We start from the raw sequence: 13,181 nt of genomic DNA on the forward strand, positions 1-13,181 counted from the left end.
TCGTAGGTTCTATTCTTGTCTAGAGTAGGGACCAATAAGTTCTATTCCATTCTTTGAAAGAGAGTTATAACTTATGTGAGAGCACGTGGCATCACATGCTTTCTCCTCACAATCGAGGAGATGAGAGCTACATAATCTCTTTTGATCTTTTCCAATCATTTTACATGCTTTGAGATTTACTTGGCTAAATTAGCTAGAATTGGTCTTTGCAATCCCAATAGGGCCTCCTTGGGATGAGGTCCGCCATCATGTTCTCAACCATCTTCCAAAAGAGATTCCAAAATGATGGTTGCCATAATGTGATCATGTTCTGAAAAGCAACACACCTCAGCTCTTACTTGACATGTAGGTGAGCACGTTAATAGCCAATCACGGCACAAGAATCTAGCCATTCCACCCACATGAATCGTACATGTGGTTGAATACAAAAGCACTAGTGAATTATCACAATGGTTTACTAGAGAGACATACGTGAAGACAATGCGTAGGATGGAAATATCTAGGGGTGGATCGATGAGCAGGGCCTATCATGGTGAGTCACGTGTTTCGACGCGCAGATGCAGAGACTGATGGGGTGGGGAATGAACTCTGCCTGTGGTTGAATATAGAAGCAACCTTGAATCATCACAACGATGTACGAGAGAGACAAATCCAAAGACCACTAGTCTTGATACACGTAGAGACTAATGGGGCGGAATGAACGATGAACACAGAAGCAATCATGGATGATCACCGAGGGGTACCAGGCATGCGTATGTGAAGATAATATGGCAGCTGCTTGTCGTGGTAGAGAGCGGTTGGTGAGCAGGTGCCAGGGTCACACAAATGTCTCAACGAGGGGATGGGGAGACTGATGAGGAGAGAAAGAGAGCCATGTGAGCACAGAAGGGACCCTTTTCAATAAAAAAATGTCAATTAAAAAAAAGGAGTCACCCTTTTCAATAAAAAAATGAGTAATAGAATTTAGAGAAGAATTGAATAGGGAATAGGAATTAATTTAAAAAACCAACAATTCTGTGAAGTATATAAAGAAGAGCTTCATAATTTTCATCATCTTCTTCTTCTGATTCATTCATGGCTTGCAAGATTAGCTATGGCGGTCTTCTTCTTCATGGCTTGTAAGATTAGCTATGGCGTTCATCTTCTTCATCTCCTTTTTCTGAATTTCTTCTTCTGAATCGTCTTGCTCTACTTTTCCGTCCATCTTTCTTCCCGTTTCTGCGATTATCGGCTTCCTTTACATGGATTTCTTGCCATGCTTCAAGTATACAATTCTTTTTCCGTTTCTCTTTAGCTTCTTGGCTTCTCCCCCGCTCTTGAGCGTTTCCCTTCTGTGACGCTTGGATCGCTTGCGCTGTGTCTTATGCCTCTGCAATCCCTAGCGCCTCCCTCAGTCACCATTCATGGCGAGAACCGGCTGCAAGCCTCTCAGCGCATCTCGACGTCCATCCGACCGGATTTCTCGGCGTTCCGAGTCCTCTGGATCAGATCCTGCTTCACAGACTCCCGATGAGAAAGACAGCCTGTCTCTCAGCCAAGAGCTGGAGCAGCTACATTTGCGACTACCTGTCGGTAATAGCAGTGTGGATGAGTATAGCTGCGAAAATTTCGTTACTGATTCCTCTGTTGCTCAGTTAGAGTCCGCTCTGGAGGATTTAATCATTGACATCATCAACCGTGGACATTCGTATCTCTTAAAGCCAAACTCTGGCACAGCTGTGACGATCGAAGATTACCATATTTGTGTTACGTGTACGGATGATGATGCTCGAACTTCTGATTATCGGACATGGGAATGGCATGGTCACATCATGGTGTTTCACGAAGGAGAAGGATACGTTCCTGAATACGTGTATGGTAGTTTTTCTGAGCCTACCGAGGGGGAAGATGAATATGAGAAGAGTTGCTTCAGTGTTGGGTTTGGCTTGGGTCAAATCCTCGGAGAGGAAAGTGGAAGGATTGTGATGAATTTAAGGTGAGGATAATACAGGTTGCCTGTCTCTTCACATGTAAGGGACTTTCCAAAATAATTTTTGCTAAAAGTTGAGATCGTTCTACAAAACAGACGGTCCAAAGTACAAGGTTATATTAGCAGCTTCCAAGAAGTATCATCGGGAAAATTTTGTAGCTACCAAGAAATTTGCCAGGTTCTGTTAAGCAAACAGGCCCGATCCGTTGGTTATTTGCGCCGACCAAGCATCTCTTTGTGTAACTGAACAGGCAGCTGAGTAAGCACCACAATTAAATGGTGGTGTTAAACTAATCCCCTTCAATTCTCCTGGGGTTGCAGGCTTCCTGGCATACGGTGGCATTTGTTCTGGGATTCATCTCTAATAAAACATCCATCACAGAATTCGAAGCCAACAATGTCTAATATCTGTCTTGTTTACCCTGGCTGCTTTTTGGTTGCTGGTCGTTCTGTGCGATAGATTTGATCTGAAGACTTTTAATGACGTTCTGTTTTAAGACAGCTGATGGATTTAGAAGCGTACCTAAGTCGATTGTACTTCTGCATGTGAAGGTTCCTTTGTGATTTATTATCGTTGAGATACAAAGAATTGAGTCAGATCGGAGCCAGACTGACGTTTAATGCAGCAGTTCACAAATCAGGGAAATAGCCCCCCCCCCCGGGCTATAGAAAAGCCTCCTATTAATTAATTTCTTTTTTTTTTTTTCTTTGTTGTTGGGGGGGGGGGGGGAGCGGGATGGGTGGATTAACCTGAGCTTGCCTATTAACCTAAGACGATTATGGAAATCGATTAAAGAAATTGTAAGCAGGAAGCTTTGCGAAGATCCTGAAGCTTCTCAATAAGAGGCAGGGAGAGTTGAGGGAGGGGGGGGCAGAGAGGAGAGTGGAGGGGAGCATAGTCACAAGAAACGTTTCATCTGTTTCGCTGTTTTGCCAGGTTTTGTTTCGTTTCGTGCTGTCAAATGAAACGGATAGGTTTCGAATTGATACTTAATATATACCCTTATAAGGACAAATGTTATATTTAAGTTAGAGTGAACAAAGAGAAATATAAGTCAAGATACTAAAAGGAAATTCAAAACATAAACACCTTGGATTCTAGAAAAAACAGGGCAAAAACGTTTATTTTGATTTGGGTGAAACAAAGGTTTTGTTGAGAGCGTTTTGTCCTATTTCGAAACGTTTTGTTTGTTTCGCGTTTTGAGGTTTCGAAGAGGACGAAACGGGTTTTCATGTGACTATGGAGGGAAGAGGGGCGGATGGAAGTCTCAACTAAATGGATGTACTCCTTTGATTACTTTATTTTTTTAGCTGACCAATGTTTGATGCGTTTACATAAAGCTAAATGAATGGTGGACTTACTTATAGTGAGCTTTGTTTATATTCACTTATATTATGGACAATATTTGGGGCAGAGATGAGAATTGGAAGATACTGCCGTAAGAGGCACACCCTTCCCAACAGGTAATTCTCAACTAAATGGATGTACTCCTTGGATTACAGTATTTTTTTAGCTGACCAATGTTTGGTGCGGTTACATAAAGCTAATGAAATGGTGGACTTACTTATAGTGAGCTTTGTTTATATTCACTTATATTATGTGTATGAAATGTAAAGCATCTTTTTTGGTAGTTATTGGCTGCTGTAGGTTTAGTTATACTGTTTATTCAATCAATGTCTCCACTTTCCTTGCAGACGGATTCAAAATGCCCAGCCATAAGTGTTCTCATTCAAGATTCTACATGAGGGAGCCAAGGAGTAAACAAGGTGAAACAGAAAACGGTTTTGAATGCGATGAACCCTATATAGCGTGGTTTTTCTGTTTGCTGCCCCATTTTGGGGTTGTCAAAACTTTAGGACCTCTAACTGAGAAAGCAACCCGCACTTTTATGTTCTAAGCTGATCTCGTATTTTGGCCAGATGTGTGTAAGAAAGAGAGAGGGATGTTTCTTATCCCTGTGTGAACATTATATGTATATGTAGATCCACTTAACAGAGGGATGGTTCCTTTAATGCTATGTCGGGGCCCTGGAAGTCCACACTCATGAGGAGAAACCTTTTAATCTTGTGTTGAAACCAGTACTTTGTTCTGGACAAGTTCACAGAGAGTTGGTGTTGGATTGCATCCAAGTCTCCTTGCAAACCTTCAGGAGTAGATGTGCACCAAAGTCCTTGTCAGTGTGGATCCCATCCCTTAGTGTCGCATCACTGATGTCTTTGTTCTGTATAAATGTTTACCCTAAACTCTTGGGGTGATAGAGGCAATCCTTGTTTCAGTCTGGTGGACCTTGGCTTGGACAGTCCTGCTGGCGACGAAACATGGACTCCTATATGGTTATATAAAGCCATGACTGTGTAAATGCATTTCTGTGGGATCCCAAAGCTCTCTAGATGGTGCATAAGAATTTCTTGCTGCACAGAATCGGGCCCTTTTTAAGCCACAAAGCCACAACAGAGCTTCTGTTAATGTTGCCAGGTCACAAAGGGTGAGATGCAGTCGAACATGGAATGGTCATATCCAAACATGCCTATCCTGTCGGCCTTCAATTGGTGGCTGCAAACACATAGAGGAAAACTACCAGGGCTGTCTCCACCAACCTAACCGTGGTATGCTCAATATTGGATGGGTTCATATGATCCCTTGCTTTGTGTAGATGCTGAATGAGTATAGTTTTGGCATGCTAGGGGAAACCCATGTGAACTGCCTGCTTGAAATGGTTTGAGTGCAGTACATGATGCAGCCATGCATGATCGATTTTGCTTTCAGAATTCCCATGCTCTCTAGCCCTCCAGTCTTGAGTTTTTTATCACTGCTTTGATTATTTCCTCTGTGGAAAAGAGAAGACTTGAGACCGCTTGGAGAGGCTGATGTCTTGCTGATTTGGCACCCTATAAGTTGCAAGCATAGTCCTCCCATGTCATCTAGTCTTTGTATTCACAATTGGTGATTTTGCCAGTAAGAGGACGCATCATCACGTCCTATCTACTCATCTTTTTCCCTGTTTAAACCTTCCTGTATAATGTCTGGGCAGTTTGTGCAAACTTCTCTAGTCCTTGGATCCCTTATCTTACAAACCATTCTGTGGGACCTTACTTTCGGGATTGCAATCCTGGCTCTCTCTTGAGGATGTGTATGGGGAGGCCACTGCATATTTAGGCCTTATGTAATTTGAGTTTATCTTCTTTGCCACTATGATAGGCATTAAAAAGGGATATGCTACCCTCCCAGATCATTCAAATGAGGCATTGTTCATTTTGCAATGGCGAACTTGACACTCCCAGAAATGTGGGTCGGCCCTGTTTGTGGACACCTCGGATGAGGCTGGGATCTGGTCGGTCAGATCAACAGTCTGGTTAGTGAGACTGGAAGACATCCTAGTCTATAATAGGGCCCCCTTCGGTCACCTATATTGGGCACCCCCTGATACTTACCTAGGTGTGCAGTGTGAAGAATTCAAACTAGAGCTGTTACTGAAGTGTATGAGGCACACGGTGATCTAGAGGTCATCTAGAGCAGGTGGTTCAGCAAGCAGAGCCTAGTTTGGTGCCCTATCTCAGTGTATGTTTTCTGCAGGTGTGGTACAGATTTGGCAGCTTTTGTGCTTGGATTTGACTTCTATATCTGAGATTGTTTTGATTGTACATGAGTGTACTCTCTCCATACCAGGAGTGTTTCTGTCTATATATGCATTCAACAGAGTGAGTTGGTATTTGAAGTGGCGCTGTGTGATCTCTCCCTAATGTCTGTTCTGTTGGGCTGTAGCAAGCGACTCAATCGTCTGACATATTGTTGTCATATGTTCATAATATGTAACCTCTGAGTAAAATATTTGGAATAAGTTGTAAGAGATGTATCATCCCTAGCTTAGTCTAGTCGTCGGTTTTTTCCCAAATGTAAGTGTCTTCAATTGTGGGCCAGGAGCGATACATATTTGCAGCAAGTGTACTGAACCCCCTATCTTGAGCACATACAATTGCAACTTCCATTTCAAGGTGGCAATCTTTAGGCAGCAGGCTATGATGAGGGTCTTCAGGTGCAAATCCAGTAGATAGGCTGTCTCAAGGACATCAAATTGTGGCAACTGTGGGACGTGGAGAACCTGTGAGGTCACTTTAAGCAAGGTCTCAGAGGCTGATTTTATGAAATAGTCCCAGTTGGAGCATAGGAATGCTGTAGGACAGTGTGGGCACATGGAACACATTGGGAGAAAGGTGGCAAATCGCACTTCAGGAAATATGAAAGGCAAGGGCTGAAGTTAGAAACAGCCAAATCTAGGAGATAAATATTAAAAGCGTTGGACTAATTTTGGGCTTGTCTTAGCATTTTGGTACAAATTGGGTCCATTGTCCTAAATTTTGACCATTCCTTTCATTTCACACCAAGCCTTTAATGCATTACATGTCAACAGATGAAGGATAGCAGAACAAAAGCTTGTCCCAAACCCTAAAATTATGACATGAGAAGTGGTGAATGCATCATGAAAAATCACAAAATTAAGCATGGGTCCTGATATTAAATATAGAGGTGAGAGATGACTTGAATTTCTTTGAGAACTTCGATTGGTCTCATCCCCCCTCCCTCTCTCCTCCTCCCTCCTCTCCCCTCTCTTGCTCCCTCTTCCTCCCTTTCCCTTTCCACCTCTGCCCTTGCTTCTCCTCCCCCCTTCTCCACGCCTGCTTGCCCCTTCGCCCTCACGCCTGCTCCACTTGCTGGTCCTCCACCTCCCCTTCTCCACAGCTGCTGGTCCTCCCCTCTGTCGCTAACAACAAGAATGGCACAATTGATGTCTCCATGATGTGGGCAGTGGCATTTTGCAATTAGGTTCTTTGAAAATTAAGTTTGTATCCACAAATACCCCAAGTCAAAACACATGCTGAGTGTGGCCGCATTGGCGCCATCCAATCATCCACTCATCTATGATGTGTAGATGGCAGATGGCGCACTTCTTACCTGAGCTTGTGCATGAGCAAGCTATTTCTTGATTCCTTCCCGACTTGTCTTGAGGATACAGAGGTTCACCTACAACACCTTTACTTACTACTCACTCATTGCAATAGCTCTATCAGATTCTATTAGGTGCTATTGAGCCTAGTGAAATTGTTTAACAGCTTCTTCATAGGCCTCTTCGAAGATATCTACTCTATGTTGGGTTTTAGTCAAGACGGAGAACTACTTTTCAAAACTTTCAAGAGCCATGGCAAGCTTGTGTAGAGCCCTAGTGTAATCCAATTTCAAGGAATTATACATATGTTGCCAAAATTGTACATTCCCTTTGTCTTGTCCACCGTGGCTGCTCTTTGTCCAATCTACATCCTTCCTTGACTTCAAGCTCTCTCGTAGCTCTTGCATCAATGCTTTGGTTTTTGTATTCTCCCTTTTCAATTGCGCTATCATTTCACATTTATCGATATTCAATGCATTTTTGTATTCTGTAGGCCGGCTCTCTAATCTTCAAGAACTTTTTCCATCACCTATCCATTCTAGCATAATCAAGGTGTTGATACAACAGCTTGATGCACTGCTTTACTTCTTTTCTTCTGTAACTTTCCATCTCAGCTATTTTTTTAGTGGCCTCATCGTGCTCTCATTCATACAAGGCCTTTGCTTCTTCTTCCTCCACCTTGGCTTTTGCACCCTCCCTGAGCATTCTTTCACATCGTGTTGTCTTTGTTGCATCGGCAGCTTTCATATGTACAAAATTCATCTTCCTATCGTATTGCTCAAAAAATGATTTTAGGGAAGTCCCCATCAGTTGCATAGCAACTCCTATTGACTGATATGATACTTTTGATTTGCCATCCTTGCAATTCTTTATGTTAGTCATCACACTCTTGGAGATTGCTTTGAGAAAGAGACCATACGTCTGCTTAATTACTCAACTATTTCTTGAACATGCAAGAACTTCACGGCTCCTCTTGTTCAAGAAAGTGTTGCCTTGTTCATTTTCAATGCATCCTGAGCATTAGTTGGCAAGCTCTAAACCTTAACTCCGCCATTTGCACTAATCTGAGTGTTCAGGAATAAATCTTAAATATATGATCTCTTTCACAACTTCTCCAAGAATTGTGCTTGCAAATTGCCTCTAGGAATGCCTAGCGCCTTTTTAATCATGCTTTCACTGATGTAATCTTTTGACTTTGACATACAATGTGTCCCTCCTCTACGTTCAGTTCATCTCTCAACTTGGTGAGGTTGGAGAGAGAATCCAAATTGAGCTTTCGAAGACTGTGTGAGGAGCTCTCATATGTCACGATTTCAAGATTAGGGTAGGAACGATTGTGTAAGAAGCTCTCACATATAAGGATTTCAAGACTGGGGGAGGAAAGATTCTATGAGAAGCTCTCGCACTATGTAGAGGGGGAGGACAACTTGTGTGAGATGCTCTTGCACTGTGCATAGATGGAGGAGCAAGATGACACGTTTGGGAGGGGATAGAAGTTGCAGCTAGAGCACAACATAGAAAGGTCGAGAGGTAACGGTAAAGGGGGTTGAAAATGACAAAGGAGAAATTAGACGAAACAGTGAAGATGAAATATTGAAAGGAGTCGGAAATGGTAATGAAATAGAATAGCGGAGGCTTAATTAGGCTGAAGACCACTGCGGTGGTTAGGGCCACCACAGAGCTTGTCTAAGGTAGCTAACCATAAGTCATTTTTCCCAAAATAATTTGACATGCATATAATTAGGCAGAGTGTGGTTAATTATAGCAGCCAACTGTAGTGGCTCCTTCATGACTATATGGATGGGTGGGAGGTGAATAATTCACGGCTCAAATTTGGACCAAGATTGCATGCAATTTTGTTAACCGATTGGTTAACAATATGCCACCCTTGGTTAGTAATGTCATTTGATGGATAGTGGCAAGTCCATAGAGCTAGGATTGTGCCTTGGAGCCAATAGGCCCAAGTTGATTGTAAAAGAATGAGGAAAGCAAGTGGTATAAAAGGAATAGGGTTGACCCTCCCTTCAAAAGGTGAATTTATAAAAGGCCAAGTGGTTTACTTTGGTCTGGATTGTTGGATGCACAAGTTTGGAATACAAGCTCCCTCTTCTCTTCCACCTTGTTTCCTTGGTAGTGCCTTTGTGTTTGCCACTCCATCCCCATTCATTATCCTTTTCTCCTCCCCTTCTCCCTCTCTTCTCTCATCTCCCTTGTCCCTCTTTCTCTCATGGAATCACTCCAAGCTACTCCTTGTGAGAGCAATGCAAAGCACGAGCCATCTGCAAGTGTCACTCAAGCAGCTCCTGGATTGTACTTCAAAAGATGTGCCTCAGATGCTAACTTGTATGTGTACAGGAAAGGTGGAAAAATTGCTATTATTGTTCTATATTGGATGATCTCCTTATTACAGGTGACTATGAAGACATGATCCAACAGACTAGAAAGGCATTGAGCACAGAATTTGAGAAGACACAGACTTAGGCTTGATGCACTACTATTTGGGGATTAAGGTCTGGCAAGAGCCAGGCAAGATCTTCATCTCTGAGCAAAAATATGCAAGGGAGATCTTGAAGGCATTTGGTATGTCCGAATGCAAGGAGATAGCTACACCTATGGAGGTAAATGCGAGGTTGTCTATGGAGGATGCCTCACCACCAGCAGACATTGGGAGGAACAGGAAGTTGGTCGATAGTCTCATCTATCTGTGCAACACCAGACCAGACATCAGTTTTGCTGTTGGCGTTTTGAGCAGGTTCTACAATAAGCCCCGGGAGACGGGTGCTCAAGTATGTGAAGGGCACTCTTGATTATGGCATCACCTATGGTATGGGCACTTCCTTGGCTGGTCACTGTGACTCAGATTGGGCTGGAGATGTTGATTCCAGGAAGTCAGTTCTGGATATTGTTTCTCTTTAGGCTCAGGTATCTTCTCTTGGATCAGTAAGAAAAAACCAATAGTGGCATTGTCTTCTACCGAGGCTGAGTACAAGGCAGCAGGTTTTGCTGCATGTGAAGCAGTGTGGCTAAGGAGGATCTTATGACACATGGGAGTGCAAGAGGATGAGGCAACTGTGCTGAGGTGTGACAATCAAAGTTGCATGGCCATTGCTAAAAATCTAGTGTTTCATGCGCGCACAAAACATATAGAGATTCAGTATCACTATGTGCATGATTTGCGGGATAGTGGAATTGGTCTACTTTCCAACAGAGCAAAATGGAGCAGATATCTTCACCAAGGCACTTGGGAACGATCAACTTTAAAGTCATCTTCAGAGACTCGGCATTGGGCCGAGAAGGTAGTTGACCTACGGGTGGACATTGAGGGGGGGTGTTAGATATGCTCAATGCCCCACCCTCCTGGTAACCACCAGTGGTCCAAGGTGCTCAAGTTGTAAGGCCCCCATATGAGGAGAAGCCATGTGTGAGCCCAGGACACTGGATGGATCCTGACTTGCATGTCACATGAGGTCTATCAATGAGACTGTTGATGGTAGAAAGGTGATTGTGTAGGAGCCCCTTATTCTTGTTGGTGCCTTGGGGCTAGATGCAGCTAGGGGGTCCCAAGGGGGCCAACGGCCCCCTTGGAGGGAGTTCGGGGACGGGAGATTCCGAGGATGGTATAGGAAATATTCTCTGAATATTCCATGGACGACTAGTCGGTTCCACCGACTAGGTTGACTGGTCGGCTCCACTGACTAGGTCGACTTGTCGATTCCATCGACTACGTTGATCCGACTACCACCCTCATAGCTATAAAGAGGCGACCTCCCCAGTCTATTGTATCAGATCAATTGAGATCAGATCAGATCTTCCAGCTAGTAGCTCTTCACCTAGTATCTGTCTAGATCGCCATCTAAGCTCCACTTTGGGAGTGCATGGGTGGACAGAGCCATCATCTGTTTTACATCAGTATTGAATTAAAAGTTTTTTCCTCTCTAGTTTGCTGTGTACTCTCTATCCTTTGTTCAGTTTCCGTTCTGCTGCACTATGTAATTTAACATTATAAATACCTTAGTATGGGGTAAGAGTTATTTGTGTATGGGATATTATGGGGTTTTTAGAAAATAGGAAGAGTGAGTCATATAAAGAGGTGGCTCATGTCCATGTGTTCCAATAATATAAGAGAGGCCACATGCCAAGCGTGTGGAAGGCATGTGGAGGAGTGTGGAGTCAAGAGGAATCCTTCTAGAATTCCCATGTGGAATAAGGAGGATGTGGACATATGGAAAAGAGAGGGTCCCTATGGGCTCCATGTGGGGAGACTCTTGACTTTGTCAATATTTTAAGAGTTTTGAGCATCTATTGATGGGACACATGGTAAGAGTAGCCAAAAAGGACATGGATGGTGACATATGGGCTTATGTGATTGATGGGGAAAAGAATCTATAGGCAGCAATTGTAAATGGGTGAAGGAGGGCAACAAAATCTCTATAAAAGGAGCCCTCCTCTCCCTTGTTCATCATCTCTTACACCATAAGGCCTCATGTTGCTGTAGCTCTAGTCTCCTCAAGCCTCTTCCATGAGCCTTCTCTCCCTCTTGCAGATATTCTCTTATGTAGACTCTTAAGTCCATCTCTCTCTAGTTCATTCTCTCTCTATGAGTAGTCTTGGAGCTTCCGTTCCCTCTTGTACGTATGAAACCTCTTCTTCTCCCTTGTGTTTGTAGTATTTTGAGTTGCATTGGAGTGGAGTCTTACTCTATTGGTAATGAAGGTCACTTCAGGTTCTCTCTCTTGAGTGTCTCTTCCCTTTTTCCATTGTTTTCTCTTCCAAAGTGCTCAAAAGTGTTGTCTATTCCGCCGCTCGTTGTGCATACATGGTTTATCTATTTCCCAAGCCACAAAGAGAGCTCTTCCTTCCCTCTTAGGTGACCTCTGTGGTACTTGGATCATTGATGAAGTCTAATCATGGAGGTAGTATTCTCCCAAGTTGGCACCAATAGAAGGAGTAGGTGTTTTTCATGATAGTTTTACCCCCTGTTAGTATTTTGCTCATAACTTTTTGCTCGGTCATTCGATTTAGACGAAACTTATATCATCGTGAATCTCTCTTCAAGGAGGATTATTATATGTCTTCAATTATTGTACTAGATGTCAAACCAAAAATCTATGATTCTCTGTGTGTGACTATTTCTTTTTTAGATAGTTTTTACCCCCGCCCAGTAAACAACTGCCCATATCTTTCCGACCGCTTCTCTATTTCTTACAAAACTTTTATCAAAGTGAAGCCCATTTCAAGGCGCATTTCAATACGTAATTGAATATTATATCATGTCTCTGTTGAAGGTTATGGTCTTTGTGCCTTATGACAGCTTGGAGAGTGTTTTGAGCTAAGTGTAAAGGTGTCTATGAAGGAGTTACAATGTTTCCTCGGAACCTACCCATCCGACCCAATCATCCCATTCATACTCCTTGATATATATTAGTTCATGTCATGTTGAGCCACAAGATCTTCTTTCAACATCGTATCGCTCTTCTCTTTGGCGCAGACTGGCTTGATGAGATTATGGCCTCCGCTGATTCTTTTCTTCTCCCTATGCTTGAGTACAACATCACTTGGGATGTTACCATCTTCATTCTCATATAAGGGAGGATAGTATGGTGTGGTCTGTTGGTATAAAAGCTTTTTTTTGATGTCTCTTTCCCAGTGATGAATATCTTTATCACTCAGCTCGAAAGCGTAGGAACTAAAGAGGTGCATGAAGTTTATTACCCCCAACTTCATGTCACATCTTTTGGTGGAGACGCCGGGAACATTTGGCATTAAATTCATCCCACCTTACTAAACAGTCTTGGGTGTACTTGATTGCATGTTATGCCTAGTATAGGCATGTGTTTTTTGATGTGATAAAGAAGATGCCTAGAAGAACTCTATTAGAAGAGATTGCAGCCCGTTAAGAAAGCCAAAAGATTGTGAAGGTGATGCTCAATCTATTTTCATGGTCATCATGATCATATCCTTTATGTTTGCACTCTTGAATATGTTGGTGAATCGACAATACTAGCAGCAGGCACAATGATAGATTGGGGATTGTTTCATGCACTGGCAGCTTGGTGTGAAGAAGAGTTGAGTCTTTGGGTAACAATGGAGTGGTGATTCTCAATGCTTTCAACTTCTTTTGCTATGCAAATGATGAAGAGTACAATATTTTGAAGCTGTTATGTGCACTTCCAATTGTGACAAGGTGATTCTTGAATGCATATATACACAATGTTTTCATGGTGCTGGTTGGTCACTTATTTTTGAAGATTTTGTTGAGGATCACATTG

The 13,181-nt window shown here is 42.8% G+C and overlaps 1 protein-coding gene across 1 annotated transcript; it reads left to right on the forward strand.

Annotated features, from left to right (window-relative positions):
• Positions 1-1,082: 1,082 nt before the first annotated feature.
• Positions 1,083-2,334, forward strand: LOC147886469 (uncharacterized). Its single transcript, XM_087395847.1, has one exon. The coding sequence runs from the start codon at positions 1,404-1,406 to the stop codon at positions 1,977-1,979; it is 576 nt and encodes a 191-aa protein (XP_087251973.1). The 5' UTR covers positions 1,083-1,403; the 3' UTR covers positions 1,980-2,334.
• The last annotated feature ends 10,847 nt before the right edge of the window (positions 2,335-13,181 follow it).

This window comes from Dipteris shenzhenensis, chromosome 24 (genome assembly GCF_047967505.1).
Source record: "Dipteris shenzhenensis isolate YYH24624 ecotype China chromosome 24, Dip_SZ_1.0, whole genome shotgun sequence".
Taxonomy (NCBI): domain Eukaryota; kingdom Viridiplantae; phylum Streptophyta; class Polypodiopsida; order Gleicheniales; family Dipteridaceae; genus Dipteris; species Dipteris shenzhenensis.